Source organism: Cariama cristata, unplaced genomic scaffold (assembly GCF_000690535.1).
Source record: "Cariama cristata isolate BGI_N322 unplaced genomic scaffold, ASM69053v1 scaffold4754, whole genome shotgun sequence".
Lineage (NCBI taxonomy): Eukaryota > Metazoa > Chordata > Aves > Cariamiformes > Cariamidae > Cariama > Cariama cristata.
The window spans coordinates 27,294-44,196 of NW_009613396.1; the positions used below are offsets into that span (position 1 = coordinate 27,294).

Below are 16,903 nucleotides of genomic sequence, written 5' to 3' on the forward strand. Positions count from 1 at the left end.
AGCAAGCATGTGGATGTGCATCTAGTACAGCTGAAGGTAGGATGAATTTTATATTACAGACTTTTCGGTGAAGATGGTTCACTCAACTCTGCTACTAGTAAAGTAAACAAAAGGGCTTTTCATAACTGCTATAGCATGCCTGACAGCCTGTGTTAAAAAGTGAATAAATCCTTTTCAGGGAGATGATAGAAACCATATCATTCTCAGATTTTTTGCAACATCATTTACTCATCACTTAATTCAGTAGTCATAACCATATTAATGACCATGTTCATGTCCCCAAAGCAGCTAATACAACACTAACGGTAACCTGACCAGACATCTTGGAAGTGCCCAGAAATATTCCCATTGATTTTAATGGGCTTCAGTACCTAAGACTCCCAAATTTGTGTCCCAATAAGCATGACCACTCATTTGAAAACTAAGCAAGTTTCAGAGACAGTGCGGAGAAAGGTGGTCTAATATCTGACCTTTCAGTCACGTAAAGGTTATGTTGAAGACTGAACTCAGGAGGGACTACATACAAAATGATGTGTGTAGAATTTTTTTTCAGATCTGAGTCTTGGTAAGAAATACAAAGTGATAAGATTTGAACAGTCAGAGCCAGTAAATCAGACTTCCTCCCCCACCCCCCGCAAGAAAATGCATTAGCAAGACTGGACTTTGTCCCCCCCCCCTAAATCTGTTTTGTATAAACTAAAAGAGTAACAATCCCTTTCCCCAACACGACAATTGAATAGAAGTGTCTTTAAACAATTATCTCTGTCTTGGTCCCAGGTTTAAATTTTGATGTTGAATCTTTAAAGATATTAAGGAAATTCAGGCTGAAATTCAAATAGTGTCTGGGACTGTATGTATGTGTATGTTCATTTGCATGGCTTGGTTTGCTGCAGCAGATGAAACATGCTTTTGAAGGCAGCAAACAATCTCCAAAAATAGCAGGCAAATGTTATCTCTTCAGACTGAGCTGTCTTCAGAGTTACATTCTGAGGCCTGCTTATGTGAACATAGTCTTCCTTCATACTCAGCGCAATGGCATTTTATTTGTGTTTATTTTAGGACTGGAACTGTAGGCTGTCCTAAAATACAACTCTGTGTACTAGCGCTAACCATAGAGTGAATGTACTGTAATCAGTCCTAACCAAATAGAGAGCTGATCTTGAGTTTTTTGTGGTCCTGCCATTTTTCTGAAAAAATTGGGGTAGACATGCCAGCTTTTGATGAGAGAAAGGACTACATCCATGATGTACTGTAGGTTTTTAGCAAATATGCCTAAAAGGCATTTCTGCAGGCAGACGTAACAAATCTTGCTAGACTCACTGCCAGTTCTGATCTGAAATTTCTTGTGGCTGTATTAGTGCAGTGCTGAGCTGAAACTAAAGGGCTGTGGAGCTTGTGGATGGTGTTTGCACACAGCTTTGGGCTGGGTCAGAGCACAAGCAGAACTGATTTGTGCCTGCTTAAAAAACGAGAATATTCTGTGCATAGAACTCGCCCTTATACATCCACTAAAATGTTTTATTTTCAAATGGAGATCAGTGAGTGAATAGCATGCCTGACAGTTTTTCTCCTTTTTAGAGTTTATCTGTGAAGCTGCAAGAGTCTACATTAGTTCGTAAAATACTTTCCTAATGTTTTTTTCCATGTAAGCAATGCTGTAACACCTAGAGACTGTTTGGAACTAGGAAGAAATCTAGTTAATACAACTGTAAAAAAGGACAAAAGAATAACATGAAGGAATCTCAATTATCTGCAGTTATCTGGCCTGTCATTGAGGCTGTCAAATATTCTGTGTACAGACCCTGGAGTCACAGGGAAGTGCTCTTTTCCTGTGTGTTTACACACATGTGTATCTGTGTGTGTGTACGATAATGACTTGTATTTGAGGTATTTTGAAAATATTTACTGTATTTTTCAGAAAGTAACATAAAAAGAAAAAGCTTTCAAAAACATCTAAATAGTAGTATAAAACACAGCAAAGTCTTAACCAACACATGAAGAATACAGAACTTCTGTAACCTGCTTACCTTTAAACCTGTATACAGACAAAGAGAAATAAGACTGTAAAAGCAATTGTTGTGGAAATGCTTTTATTTAGACTTTAGATACATTTAAAATTGTTTATCCTTTATGCTCTTGCTTTATATAACTTAATGAAAATCAGTTGAGCAAAAAAAAAACCAACCCCAAAACCCCACATAACCTCTTTTTTTATTTCTTCTGTGCTCTGATAGCTCTCCTTGAGGGGCTCCTTCCAACTGATCTGAGTCCTTCTGGAATTGTGCCCAGGCTGGACACAGGGCTCAATGTGAAGCTTCACCATTGCTGAGTAGACTGGAAAAAGTATTTCACATGTCTTTCAAACAATACTTAACAGTTTAGTATTTTCTTTTTTTCACAACAGCAGGAGGTGGTTGAATCATGTTCAGCTTGTAATTCACTGTAACTCCCAGACTCCTTTGCTGCACTATGTTTTTTTTACCTCTCTCATTCATTTTAGCTGTGAAATTTTACATGTAGGATTTTGCCTTTGTCCATTATTGAACTTTTTTTTTTTTTGTTTCCCATTTCTGAAGTGTGTCCGACTTTTTCATTTCCAAATCTGTCTTCTGGTATGTTTGAAGTATCTCCCGCAAGCACACATATTGTTTTCATCTGCAGATTTAAGAAGCCTTTTCTCTACTCCTTTGTCCAAATCATAAAGACAAAAATGAATGATACAGACTCAGGATAGAAGTCTGTATCATAATAGTTTCTGAATATAATTTTAAAACTGCAAATATAGCAGTAAGGAAAACAACTTTTCATTTTCTTGTGGTTTGTTTTCCTCAGCCAGGAGAGGTCCAATTCCATTTTCCTGCAGCTTTCTACTTGTTTTGGATGCTTAAAGTTGATTTCCTTCCTCTGGCTGTCATTTGGCTCATGGTAACAGGGCTGGTTTGAGGATCTAGACCATAGCAGACTTTTTGTGTTAGTCCTTGGAACAATTGCTCAGCAAACATATAATCTCTTTCTCTTGTGAATATTTACTCTGTATCCCTGTTGCAGATCTGTCTGTGCTTCTGCTCTTTCTGTAATCAAAAGCGTTGTTTCTTTTTTGTGGCTTGTTCCCTGGGGATTTTAGTGTTTGCTGCCAGTGTCTTTTCATGCTACATGACTTAGGGCTTTACTAGCCACCACTGATCCTTTGAAAAGTACTTGTTTCTCTTACTTTTGCAATGCCCTTTCTCAGAACTAGCCACGCCACATGAGTGGGAGGCTTGTCTTATATCGTCCCTTGGGAAATTTCCTGGAAAGCTCAGCTTCACATGAGTGCTTCAGTAAGCTAGATGCATGAATCGTAACTCTCCGGGGTCTGGAATGCCTTATATTAGGCATTTATCTGGTCATCACTCTTAACTCAAGCTGTGCTAGGATACATTTACATCTCTCTAACACATTCAGTATAGCTATTACCATTTGCAAATATTTGTAAAAGAGATGAAAATAATTATGTTTTTACTACAAGCATATCTAAAAGTGCTCTTGCTGTCTATGTATTGTGTTAACCTGATGAGATGCTTTCATAATCCATTTAGCTTTTTCATTGTGAAGAAAATATGCTTGCTTTTACAGCAAATTCTTTCTTGGAATCCTCCTGAGATCCAGCTGGATTCAACTCCCATTCTTCTGCTTTACTTTATAACCCTTAACTCTCTCAGGGAAGGGTCTAGTGTTTCATCTCATTCATTATTGCTTTCTATCTTTTTGAAAAAAAAAAGTCATCATGGATGATCTAGTATAATCTTCTGTATTTGACGTGTCTGTTAACTTCTAACTTATGGTGGAGTAAAGTGCTTCACCACAGACTTAAATATCTGAACCATATATTATATATTGACATAGAAACAAACACATTTTACGCTACGGTAGTGTCTTTAGATCTTTGCAGACCACTGATCTTTTCTCTCTTTCCAAGTAGAGAGACTTCAATCATCCTTTTCCAGGATACGTGGGTCAGCCTCAAATATCTCTTGACTGGATCTTTCATCTTTCCTCTTGACCCCTACAAGGTCTTTATGAACTTTGGATAGAGACCAAATATCATGTAACCATTATCCTTTTGCTATCTCTGTTTCACTTTTTGGGAGGCCAAAGAATTTTTAGTTTCCTTGATACTTGTAGTTAAATCCTGGATAAGAGAAGAGTGTAAGGAATTATCAAAGCAAGATATTAAAGGGTATTAGTTTTTAATGTATCTGCAGTTAGATACAGGTTATTCCTTTTTTTCATTCCATTACAAGCATTTTGAAAAAAATGTAAAACCAGGATACTGTAGATGTCTTTCTCTCTCATCCCCTCCTCTTGAATTCAGTAGGTTTTTATTGAATAAATAATACTAGATATTGCTGGTTTTATTGAACAAATACTGAAGGCTGGACCAAATGACTTTTCTGAGTACTTTTCAACTTTTTTTTTCCTGTATCAGTTCCTTTCAAGAGCAAAAATCAGTATTTCTTTTTCAGATGTTAAAATAAGTCACTCAAAATATGGCTGAGTCTGGAAGATAACTTCAGTAAGTTCAATTCCTTGTAATTTGGAATGCAGAACTGTCTTTATCATAATCTGTAAAAGGACTTATTCAATGCTAGCAGGACTGCTGAAGTACCTCATCTACCATGTCTTTCTGTAACATTGGAAACAAGGCTATTCTTTCTTCTCACCTTTGGTTTGATGACTCTAAATGGCTCTATTATTCTGAGGCTTGTGACAACATACCTTGCCTTCTGCATTTGTACAGCTTTTCAGCTGTGGTATCTAAACCACCTTTAACTAAGTGCACAGGTGAAGTTTTCCTAGAGTCTAAATCTCTAGACTGTACAGACAACTGTGTATTATGAGAGAACTTGGACAAGCATTAAGCCTCATCATGTTACCATAACATAGTTGATATTTTACAAATTATCACAGAAAATATTAGTGACAGTCTTTACAGAGGGTTGTCTATATGAGGCTCCTAATGGAAATACTGTGTGGACTGCTTTATCTTGACAGAAGTTTGCCACAAGAGATAACCGTTATACTCAATAGGTGAAAAGAAAACCTTAATTGGAGAGGTTGACTGCAATTTTGTTCAGCTGTTTTGCTTGCAGGCAAGATATGATCCTGATACTTCAACTGAAGGGTTGCTATGCAGATTTATGAGAGTCGTTATTCAAAAGGAGATGAAGGGAAATAATGACTCTTAAATTCACAGAGATATTTCTCAGAAGACTTCTGGGTGTTTAACAGTTGTGCTTCATGAAAGAAATTTCTCTGACAAAGAGTTTTATACCTTCCATGTGCGCGTGGTTAGTATGAGTGTCTGTAAAAGTAGACATTTGACTAGAAACTATGACATGTAGCTCAATGGAGACAACTTAAAGACGTACTATTGTATTTATGTCTGAGGATCAACAAGTTGCACATAAATTTGTGGAACTGTTGTTATTTGCAGAGAGTCTCAGGCCTAGCAAATAAGTTGAGAGCCAGTAAATAATAGTAATTATTTGATTTTGGGACTATTAACAATCCTATACTAAGAAGGCACCTTAAGTTGCATATGTAATAAAATTAGTTTAAACGTAATAGAAATGCTATTCAGATAACAAAAATCAACATTTAAGGGTTATCTGTGCAAAATATCATCTTCACTCTGAAATGTGATTTTCAGTTTTTGAGAACTATTTAAGATGTCTATAGCTAGAGGACAGAATACACACACCAAAACATCTTAAAATGAAAGGGGAATATAACTACAGAGAAAATGTAACTTCTTTTATACTGAAGTAGTTAACATGTCCTAAATGTGTAGCACTGTGCATCTCAAAGGCACTTTCTTAAACTAATGACACTTGATAAATTTCAGTCTCCTTAATCCTGTTAAAGCTGTAAAATTCTCTGAGAAAATTAATCTTAAAAGTTTAAAGTTTGAAAGAGCTTGAATGTTTCAGTTGAATGCTGAGGGGAAGGGGAAATATTCTCCATGCTATCGGCATTTTACTGAAGAATTTTTTGAAGAGAATTTTCTTGAAGTGGTTAAGGTTTTAGTGTCCACTGCAGTTTTGAAGCAATTAACAAATTATTCAGAATCTTCAAACTTTTTTATTAACTTCAAATATAAATAAGAAAATGCTAGCTGCAGCTGTATTGCAGACTCACAGTTCTGAGTATCAGGATTTCTCTCCTGCAAATTTGGTAAGAAAACTTTAGATCTTGGTTCTCTATGTAACATATGGGATATTTCTGTGTTAGGTTCTTATTTCAAGGAAAATATATACAAATCATTTTGATCTTTTTTTTTTTTTTAATTTTTCCCCCAAATCCAACCCAAAATCTTGTCTGATGACAGGTCATATGTTTGTGAAGCACTTAAACACCAAACAAATAGTAATTTCTCTATAAACATATAATGTATTATGCTGCTTTTTATGCATAGCAATTCCTAAGACTTGACATTCCTTTTAACAACCTAACTGCAGACTGCTGGTGTGACTTTTAAATTTTTTTTAATTTTTTTTTGCCAGAGGGCTTAATACAGCATGGGCAGAAATATGCTACCTGACTGGCTGCAAACCAAAATCAAGTTTGCTTATGGAAATATGGTGAAAGACTAGATAATAAATACATTTATCTACATGGAACGTTGCCAGTGGAATATATTTTTATAAACATGTAAAATATGTTTATATTACACCGGTATTGGTGAAATGCTTTTTTTGGAGGGGAAGGGTTAGGGTTAAGAGCACATTCTAGCTAAGCCTCTAGTCAAATGCTAAATATATTGCACACTCATCCCAACAACCTCAGTGGGGCAACTTTATATACCTTAATTCACCTAGCATTTAACCAATGGGTAATAGGATTTACTTGGATAAAACTGAATTTGTTGTGGATATTTTTAAAAAACTGTTTGTAGGATCTATCATATTTCTTACGTTCAAGTTATTTTTCAGACCAAATATATTATGTTCTCTAAAAAATGTCAGGCACTCATAAGTAACTCTACAGGAGCAGATGATCTATAATAATATATATTTATAATGCTATAATGATGGCTTGGTAGGTCTATGTATTGGCAGAACATATCTGTTATATGTATTAGTTTTATGCTTTGAAAACACAAGATTTCATATACAATTTAAAGGAAGCAATTTGTTTGTTAAGAAGTTGTATTCTTATTTAGTTTGCCTCTGAAGAACTCGGTGGAATCACAGCATTCAGTAGGGCAGTCAAGTGTAAATGCTGATAAATACAGAATAACTGTTCCAAAGCTGTGTTTGGCAGAGGCTACCCTTTACTTACAGTCCAGGCCTAAACATCAAACAGGTAGGTTTATTAGCTTTTCTTATTCTTTGAGTAGTTCAGTGTGCCTACATTTTTTTTAATTTACAAATTTTCCTCTGTGCCCTGAACATATTCCCCTGGTTTGGAGAAAAGCCAGAATGGAAAACATGGAGTACCAGAAATAAATCCATGTTTCTCAAACTGTATCTGGTCAAACAATCACATTGTTTAGAAGTCTTCCAATTTGTATGGTATTTCTACAGTATTGCTCAGATCGATGTTTTTAAGGAAAAACATGTGGCTTGTTTACCACATCTTAACATGCTTTACTACTACAACACCACCACACCTCTAAAAGTCATCTTGATTTTGTAGGTTTTAGGCTAAATTCTCTTCTGCCTGAGGGGAGCAAACCCACTTTTTCCACATCCCTCAAAAATTGTCCTAATCCCTTGGCTATACATTATCAAATATAAACAGAGGCTAATACTCTATTCTATATAGAGTGCAATCCTGGAGGCATGCTGTTTGTTCCCCTACCAGGTCAATGCCTTCAAGGATGAAAATGATGACCAAGTAAATGTCAATTTTCTAGGTAATAATTAGGTTTAAAAATTAGGTGCAAAGTTGCTCAGACTTGCCAGGACTGGTGGTAGTCTGAGCTCTGAAATGCAAAATTTTAGGCAGTTGGACACTTTTAATGGAATGAGCAACAGAACTGTACCTGTAGTATTTAGATATCTACTAGCTAAATGGCAACTGAGCAAGCTGAATCAGAGCTGTATTGTTGCCTACCTTCTGTCTTAATGTTTATTCTGCTCTGGTCATTAAAGTCTGTTAAGAACACATTCCTGAAGTCCCAATCTTCAGTTCCTAATGGAAAAAAGAATACTGTCCTGATTGCTTACAACATTTGTCAATAAATACATGAATGCATTGGATTACTGCTAGTTATGTATTATTGTTAGTGCTGAACCTATTTTTGGTGTTACAAGTATTTTATACTAAATGTGTATCTGTTAAGTTTATGTAGGCTCTTACATGTTTTCAACTTCAAGTATTGCTACTGACTGTATTGATTAATATTGAGACAATCTCTTTTTCAACAGTAACCTTAGAAAAAACAATAAACACCAACATTTGTAATCTAATTTTAAATTGTGATCTAGTGTAGTTGTGGATAATACCAGAATTTCAAAATTAAATTTTATACCTTTAACATTTAGCTAATGCACACTAATAATTAATTTTTTTTTTTAAAAAAAGCAAATAGTGGTAGTTTAACACAATACTTTTTAAGAATTAGGTGGATTTAAACTGTGCCATTCAGCCTAATAGAAAAAAACTTTTCCCCTCTCCTGCCAATTGTTCAGTCTGTGCAGATACAATGAAGTTAAACTGATTTTATTTCTCCTACTAGAATTTAGTAAACAAGTCTATTGATAGGACCCATATTTATGCAAACCCACTGTGCTCTAATTGTCTGCTTGGGTGCCATAGGAGACACAGAAAGAGCGTACATACTTTACTGGAGATTCAGTTGCCTTCTGAAGAAAGCTGGTCATTATTTGAGGCATCAAATTAAGATGGAAGGCTGCTGGTTAGAATATAATAAGAGCACAAAAGAACTGGAAGCTAAGAAAAAGAAGAAAAAAATGGAGAAACAATAAGAAGTTCCTATCTGTTGTGATATAATTTCTGAGAAGAAACTGAGAACTACTTGGTTAGTCTGCTGTTATCTATGTATCAAGGGAATCAAAGTAGCTAAGAGCTGGAAAGGACTTGACTGGTAACCCCAGTGATAATGGAGGATCTGGCTTGCATAATTTATAGGGATGAATAAATAAATAATAAATGTTGCAGACAGTGTGCTGGACCCTTTTTAAGCTTCGACTTTCTAGAAGAGCAGGGAAAGAATACCAACAAAAATGACTGGAATTACTGCTTTTGTGACAAAGGGACTTGAATATTCCTTAGAGTGGTAGAAGTCACCAGCACTGGATATCCCTTCTGGGACAGGCAAAAGAGATTTTTAAAAATGAAAAAAAAAAAGGGGGGGCATAGGTTGCCTAATTGACTCATTTGAGGTCCATATGCACGGCCTTTGGAAAGGAATTGTGAACAATCTGTGGAGCATCTAAGCCCTCCCCTTAATACAAATGTACAATCTGAACAGCTCCTTAAATCAGCTTGAGTGTCTTCAAAGCAAACCAGTAAGGATACACTGGGCAAAAATACTGCAACCTGTGACACTCCCTCCAAAGGAGTGCTCTTCTTGTGAGGGTAGAGATGCATTCATTAGTTTCTTAGCAATGTATTTGGACATAGAAGGTTGATGTGTAATTCAGGGGAGTGTAGATATAAGAGTAGAGTAGCATCTGCAATGCTATGGAGGTCTTAAAGTTGTCCTAAAATAGACATTTGGATGATTCAGCGCTCAGGAGACTCAGGAGAAAAAAGGTGAACATTTGGCTGTGAAAAGGGAATCGGAGCTTTAAGATGAGGAAAAAATGAGTATTTTACTACTCTTAGTTTCTTCTTCTAGTTCTAAAAATAAAAATTCACTCTTATTTGGATATCTACACTTTTGAAATATATGCTTATTCCAGAATTTCTGGTTTAGACCTCAGCAATACATGAATGCATGTAAGTGCACTTTGACCAAATGTAATGATTATTTCTCACTCTTCTCACTTCACTTTGCTCCTACATTAAAATATGCTAATACAGGCTTTAGAAAATGAGCTAATGTACTCTACCAATGGTCTCTGGAGAAATAGTACAGTAAATATCAAATTCCAGCACAGATGTTACCTATTACAGGCGTCTTTAGTCTGTATCCTAATCTGACTCAAACACAAATGTTTACTGGATATAATGATGTAATGATATAAATACTTTTCAGTATGATGAAAAAAATGTATGTTAAGTCATCGTGCAAATTAATTAACCAAAACATTTGCTGAGGGGATGCATTTTGTTGTTTAGTGTATGTATATGTGATGATAATAACACCTACTGATGTCCAGATTTGTTGGGAAAAACTAAATTAATACTATTTCAATGATATAGGTAAGATTTAGTAATGTCAAGATTTAAAATTAAAGGTCATTGACACTATATCATTATTTTTATTTGAAAGTAAGGATGCCAATGGGAATTTTTATTATGGTAGGTGTGACTTGGTTGAAAGAATTTATTTTATAAATATATACGTATATATGTAAATATATATGTGTGTGTGCATATAAACAAAATCATACACACAAAAAGCAGTGCCACATAAATCATCCTCATCCTGGTGATTTTTTTTTCTTGAGGATTTGTTGGAGTCTATATGTAGTTTAGAAGGTAGGATATTATTATGTTTTATAACAGTCATCTAGTTCTGAACTGCATTGTGAGCTGTTATGTTTACAGATGTTTTCATGCTTTGCATATTTCAGTAGGCTTTGTGGACGTATTTTTTCCTAGTCATTATACTGGCAGGGTTTGTTGCTTTTTCAGTTTATAATTACATGTCACTTATAATAGATATCTAAAAACTGTAATATGGCGTAAGGGAGCAGTCGAAGAACAGGCACAGAAAATTGCACAAAAAGTAAGGAATTTTTTCGTTTGCTTCATTATTGTTAAAATTGCCTGATGGGCTTTTATTATGAGAGAGTTGACAGAAGAAATTTCAGGTTATGGGATGATTGCTGTCTTAATGCCAGAAATGCAACATTTCAATAACATAATACACTTGTGTTTTAGTAAGAACAAGTTCCACAAGTTTTTGATTTTTAAATATTCTTGGATATTTACCTCTTGAATTGTATGAATTCTTCCTTTCTGTATAGTTAACCATTAAAAAGCCTTCTGTGAATTGATGCAATTCCTTTGTAAATCAATTCAAATCTCACAACTAACAAGCAAGTAAGCACAGCAAAAGGATGTTGTGCATTTTCCTGTGGAAAACGCAATGACATGTCTGTGTAGCTTGGTTTATATTTCTAATTGAAGTGTTACCCTAATGCATAGTACCCACCCTGTGACTGAGGTGCGTGAGATGTCTTCTGGAGGATTGAGATAAAGTTCCTGTGGCCTTGCCCGTGCCCGATCTGTCTTCTTGAGGCAGGCTGGGAACTGTGCTGGACCCTCAGCTTTCCTTAAGGATCTCTCTGGAGCTTGACCTCATTGTTTGCATCTAACAAATACAGCTAGGTGGCAAGTCTGGGCAGGAGCCGAGGTTCAGGGTAATGTCTGACTGAAATTGTGGGTGTAGCGATGTTATCTTCTTCAGAAAAAGTTATAAATACACACTAGATTTTTTTTTCTTGGATTGTCTTACACTTCCTTGAGTTGTATGTAAAGAAGCATTAGCAGTATTACATAGCGATGTTACCTTCTTCAGAAAAGGTTATAAATACACACTAGATTTTTTTTTTCTTGGATTGTCTTACACTTCCTTGAGTTGTATGTAAAGAAGCATTAGCAGTATTACATACATACATCCAAAAGATTTGATCTGAAGATTTTAACATGTTCTGTGTAACTGTCTCTAGTGACATTGTGCAGAATCAGAGGCAGATGAACAAGCTTTCTCTTTGAACAGGAGCTGAACCATTTACAATGGATTGTGCAGAAACAGGGAGGAAAAGGAGAATTAGTATCTGCCAGTTCCATCTGTTAAAGTTTTATGAATGCTCTCTCCTCTTTCTCCCTTTAAACGATTCACTGGAGGAAGATAATAGCTTTTGTGGAGTCAGCTATGATTCTAGGCCTTGCATTTCAAAAGAGGGAGCACTTCTCTTTTTGGAAATGTTTCCATTTCTTTTTGGAAAACACATGTAATTTAGAAGGCATAAAGCAGCACTGCTTTAGCAATCATAGCACTCCAAAATTCTGACAGACCTTTCATAACTTTTTACAAAATGTAAAATCTACTGAATCTAGTAATACATTGAGATTTCCCTTTCCAGTTGAGCTGTGTACTTACTTTTCATAATCTGTATTAGCTGAGAAAGTGCATCTTGAAAATTTCAGTGAACTATATTGCTTTTATTCTCTTCAGTTGGCCCTGCAACTGTACCTACTCTTAGCTGTGGTTACATACTTAAAAAGCAAGTTGAAACAAGTTACCATATACAGTCTTATCTTTTGGTGCAGCCATTCTTCTCTTTCTGTTCTAATGAGTACATTTGCTTCTGATCACAAATTATGCAGACATTCAAAAGGCGAGAAAACAAGTAATGTTTCTGCAGAATAGGTTCAGTAGATTTAATCATAATTTATCTGGTAATGTATAGGGAATAGATGATTTTATATGTGCATTTCCAATGTGATTGTGATCTGACATTCTGAAATACGTTCTTTTTAATAACTGGCATACATATAGGGGCATATATGTGCATAAATATATGTGTATATGTATATATCATGTTTGTAATACTCTAAAAGAAATTCAGTGCCACTACTATGTCAGTATTTGTATATCCACTTATTCCTCATGCATTTCTCCAAGTTTTTTTCTCCAAGATTCTTCTGACTTATCTGCCCTAAAATATTCGATTTACTATCCTATGATTCACTGTAGTACATTGTTTAATTTGTGTATGTAGGATCTCTGTGTTTGCAGCTCACTTCGCTCTTCATAGTTATTGAGGGCTACTCTATCTATGTGTCTGTTTAGTACACTGGCAGAATAAAAACTTCTGACATGACAGAATATTGCTATGTCCTTTGGGAAGCAGAAATTGTGCTCAAGGAGCAATGTTATATTGTAAATGGTGCAAAGTATCTGTACTTTTAGATACAGTAAAGTATCCAGACATCTCCCAGAATAATAGAATTGAATTTTTAAAGATATTACACTGTATGGGATGAGCAAAATGGTTTATATACCACTCAAACAGCTTCTATGAAAGGTATGGCTGGAATTTATCACTGCATCCCAGCGCTGTCCAGCAGCTAGAAGACAAAATCGTCAAATGGAAGTCTGCAAAATCATTAGCCAACTATGCTCTAAGATCATAGAGCTAAAATACTAAACTGAATATTCTTACTTGCTCTTCGGCAGTTATTTTGAGGCAAATTTTTAAGAAACAAGCAAGGCTAGAAACTTTTTAATTAAACCCAGAATTTTGAGGTAATAAACAAATTTCACAATCTGGACATTTAAGGATATTTAATTAAATCCAGGATTTTGAGGTAATAAATTTCACAATCTGGACATTTAAGGATATTATCAGGTATCATGAGACTCATGATAAGGTAAAGGGAAGAGGGATATTTCTAAGGGCAATACAGGAGGGTTTGTATAGACAAGGTACTATTTAAGCTATCCTATGTTTTCTTTGCCAAGGTCATCTGGGCTTCTTTCATACGGTGTTTATATCCAGGATTTTGAGGTAATAAATTTCACAATCTGGACATTTAAGGATATTATCAGGTATCATGAGACTCATGATAAGGTAAAGGGAAGAGGGATATTTCTAAGGGCAATACAGGAGGGTTTGTATAGACAAGGTACTATTTAAGCTATCCTATGTTTTCTTTGCCAAGGTCATCTGGGCTTCTTTCATACGGTGTTTATAGGGACGTCCTGAAATTTCAGATGCATGGTTTAACTGCAAAGACAGAGCAGTTTGTTACACATTTGTTTGTCCAGTATCAGGTACAGGATCCCTTCTCTACCTATTTTTCACATGGGGCTAGCATCTTAACTTGAAATGGATAATTTTGATACATTGGATTAAAATAGCAAATGTTACACAGTGCTTTACTGTAGGATCATTTTGTGTTAGCAATGAGCTGGAGGGTATTTTGAGAATGTGATAAGATGTGGGAAAGTGCAGAGAGTTATGCAGGGAGGCGAGCTTGTGGGGCAGGAGATAGATAAGCTTGAGAAACAAGGCCATGGGAGCAGCATGAAACAGGGAGCTTGTATGTTAGACAAAGAACTTGTGTTTAATTTGTGTGGAAGTTATGCATAGCATAAACACCTATCAGAATCTTTGCTAAGGAGCGCGATAGTTGCGTGGACAGTACATGTAACCAATTAAAGCTTGAGCAAGCGCGTGTACGGAAGTAGAAAGCAGTATATAAGATGCAGCCTTCTGATTAATAAACGACTTCTCTGATCATCATATTGGCGTGCTGAGTTGTCCGTGCCTCGCATGAACAAAGAACCCCACACCTTACCTGTAAATGTGTGTAACCTCATATAGATTCTTACATATGGTGCACACAAGTATAATCTTTTCTTCAAAGAGCAGTTTAAGTATCCATGTTGTCTATGAATCTAGGCCAGCAGTTCAGTATGAGGGATTAAAGCAGAGGTAAATAGGAAAAGTACATGTGGGAAGGGAACCAGTCTCTTTTCTCCATATGAACATTGCATCTCTGGTTATGAACAGCATTGTTTTCTTTCAAAGAAACACAAAATACTGACAATGCTGTATTTCTTTCAAACTTCAAGTAGAATAAGTAAAGAATGCTGAAAACATGGGTTTTTTACCACATTACAATTTAAATTTTATGCTTTTGATTTTCAGCTGAGATCTGCAAGAATAACTTCCCTGAATCAACTCTGTTCCAGATTCTTTCTTGATCCTAATTATGGATGAAATACTTGTGATATCTCTCAATGTCTACTCCTATTTTCTCTTTCTTTATTTTAATACTAAGGAATAAATAAACACAGCGTGAAACTAAGCATTTGAGTGGCAAAGGCTTCATGGTGATCTCCACTGCAATTTAAACCACAATTCTCAGTTTTGTAGTTACAGTATTTGGGATTGATTTGTGAATTTTGCACCAGTTCTTAATCGGTAGCTGGATTTTCTTTGCTACTGTGTTGCCTTATATAGGAGATTGAAAAAGGCAGCAAATCAGAATGACAGGACCACACCTGTAAGTTATTATAGAGGTTGCTTGAAAAATTGCCAAAGAAAAACCCACATCATACAGGTATCTTACAAACTACTGAAAAAGACATTTTTCCTCTATTCAAAAGAATACACGTGTCGGTGTGGACCAGCTCAGGAGTTTTGTTTTGTTAGGTTGAGAATCAGTTTCTAGCTATCAGTTGCTAGCTTTATTTTCCAGCCTCTTTCCTCTGTTTTCTTTTCCTTTCTGCTCTTTTCAGGTTCTCTCTCTCTAAATTTTTGTCTTTTAAAACTCCCATCTGATTCTTGTCCTTTTTAATTTTTTTCTTCCTATTTGTCCTTCACCAAAGCACATTGCTGAGTCATCTGCTACCACACTGAATTGCTACTTCAAAAAGCCGTTCTTTCTTTCTTAACCTGGACCAATGCCATCTTCTGTGGAGAGGGCAGGAGCCTGCCAGAGCACATGTTTAAGAAATACTTACTGCATTAGAAATTGAGGAGGGAAGTAGAGGACAATGCTGTTCTCTACACATGCACCTTATTTCATTCTAGTGCCTTTTAAGTCTGGCTTTGTGTAATTTCTGTGACCATAGAAGAGTAAAGCGGAAGTTCAGTTTAAAATGTTTGATACCTTTTGTAGTATGCTCAGAACAATGAGTGCACAGATTCTTAGGACGTGTAGGACTTCTGCTTCAAAGAGCTTCTAGTATGGTCGTGGTATGTTCCTGCAGCAAATTAGCTAGTCGACAGTGGTCTCTGTGTGCTGACACACGGTCCTGCATTACTAGAATCTGATCTTGCTGACTTTAATGGAGGTTTTGTACTTAGTCTTGCACGTTCCCTTCTTAAAGGCCAAGATTCAGTTGTTGTAATTGAATGGGTACTGGTTTTGTTGCCTTGCTGTTTGAATAATCTGGCCTTGGATAAGAAATACAGCTATTAGCATTTTATAGAAAGGAGATAGCTTAATTTTGGTAGTGAAAAATGGCAATTGAGGAGGAGCTATAAATTAGACATCTACAAGAATTTCTAAGAATTGTCCATTAAACTGCAATTATTAAATGCTTCAAGTCTAATTTGAAGGCTTCACTTCATAAGACTCTTCCAGGCAAGCGGACCTTACTCTCTTGCAGAACCAGCTGCAATTGGGAAATTACTCATTGCACAGTAGTCTACTTATGAGGGCCAAAATGAACAAAAATTTAAAAAGCTACACAAAGTCAAAACCTCTGCATTTAGTAATTTACAGAAAGCCAGACAACTAATGTACATTGAGGACATAGTTTTGCAAACATGTGTGATGGCAACTTTATGCTCCTGGGAAGCCCTTGAACTGTATGGAACCACTCAAATGTGGAGTTATTTTTTAGCATGTAAATAACATGTTTATAATGTTGTACCTTGTTGAGTTCTTTTTATAAAGGATTAAAATGTCTTTATTGCACTGTACTTCTAGTAGAGAAATTGCTTTCACGAGGTACAAGTTTTGTATCACGTTGTATTGTAGGAAAATCTTTGTAATTTTTCTTCTTGGTTCACTGTATAAGAAGATAAAGCAGATAAGTTATAAGTTTCAAAAATAATGGCTTTGTGTGTAATTAATTGCATTTATTATGTACATTAATTTTCTTTTTGTTCATTATTCCTATTCATAAAGCATTTGTGAGAAAAACCATGTTAAATACAGTGTCCTAGAAAGCAGGAATTTCTGCAAAAAAAAAAAA

General features: G+C 35.6%; 1 protein-coding gene across 1 annotated transcript in view; it reads left to right on the forward strand.

The window, feature by feature from the left end:
• The window catches only part of LOC104160772 (A-kinase anchor protein 6-like), a gene marked incomplete at both ends in the record, with an annotated part of 47,779 nt that overhangs the window by 339 nt on the left and 30,537 nt on the right, over nt 1-16,903 (forward strand). Inside the window, 1 exon segment of the mRNA XM_009698987.1 lies at nt 1-36. This exon segment is cut by the window's left edge and continues 30 nt beyond it. Coding sequence (XP_009697289.1) covers nt 1-36 — 36 coding nt within the window.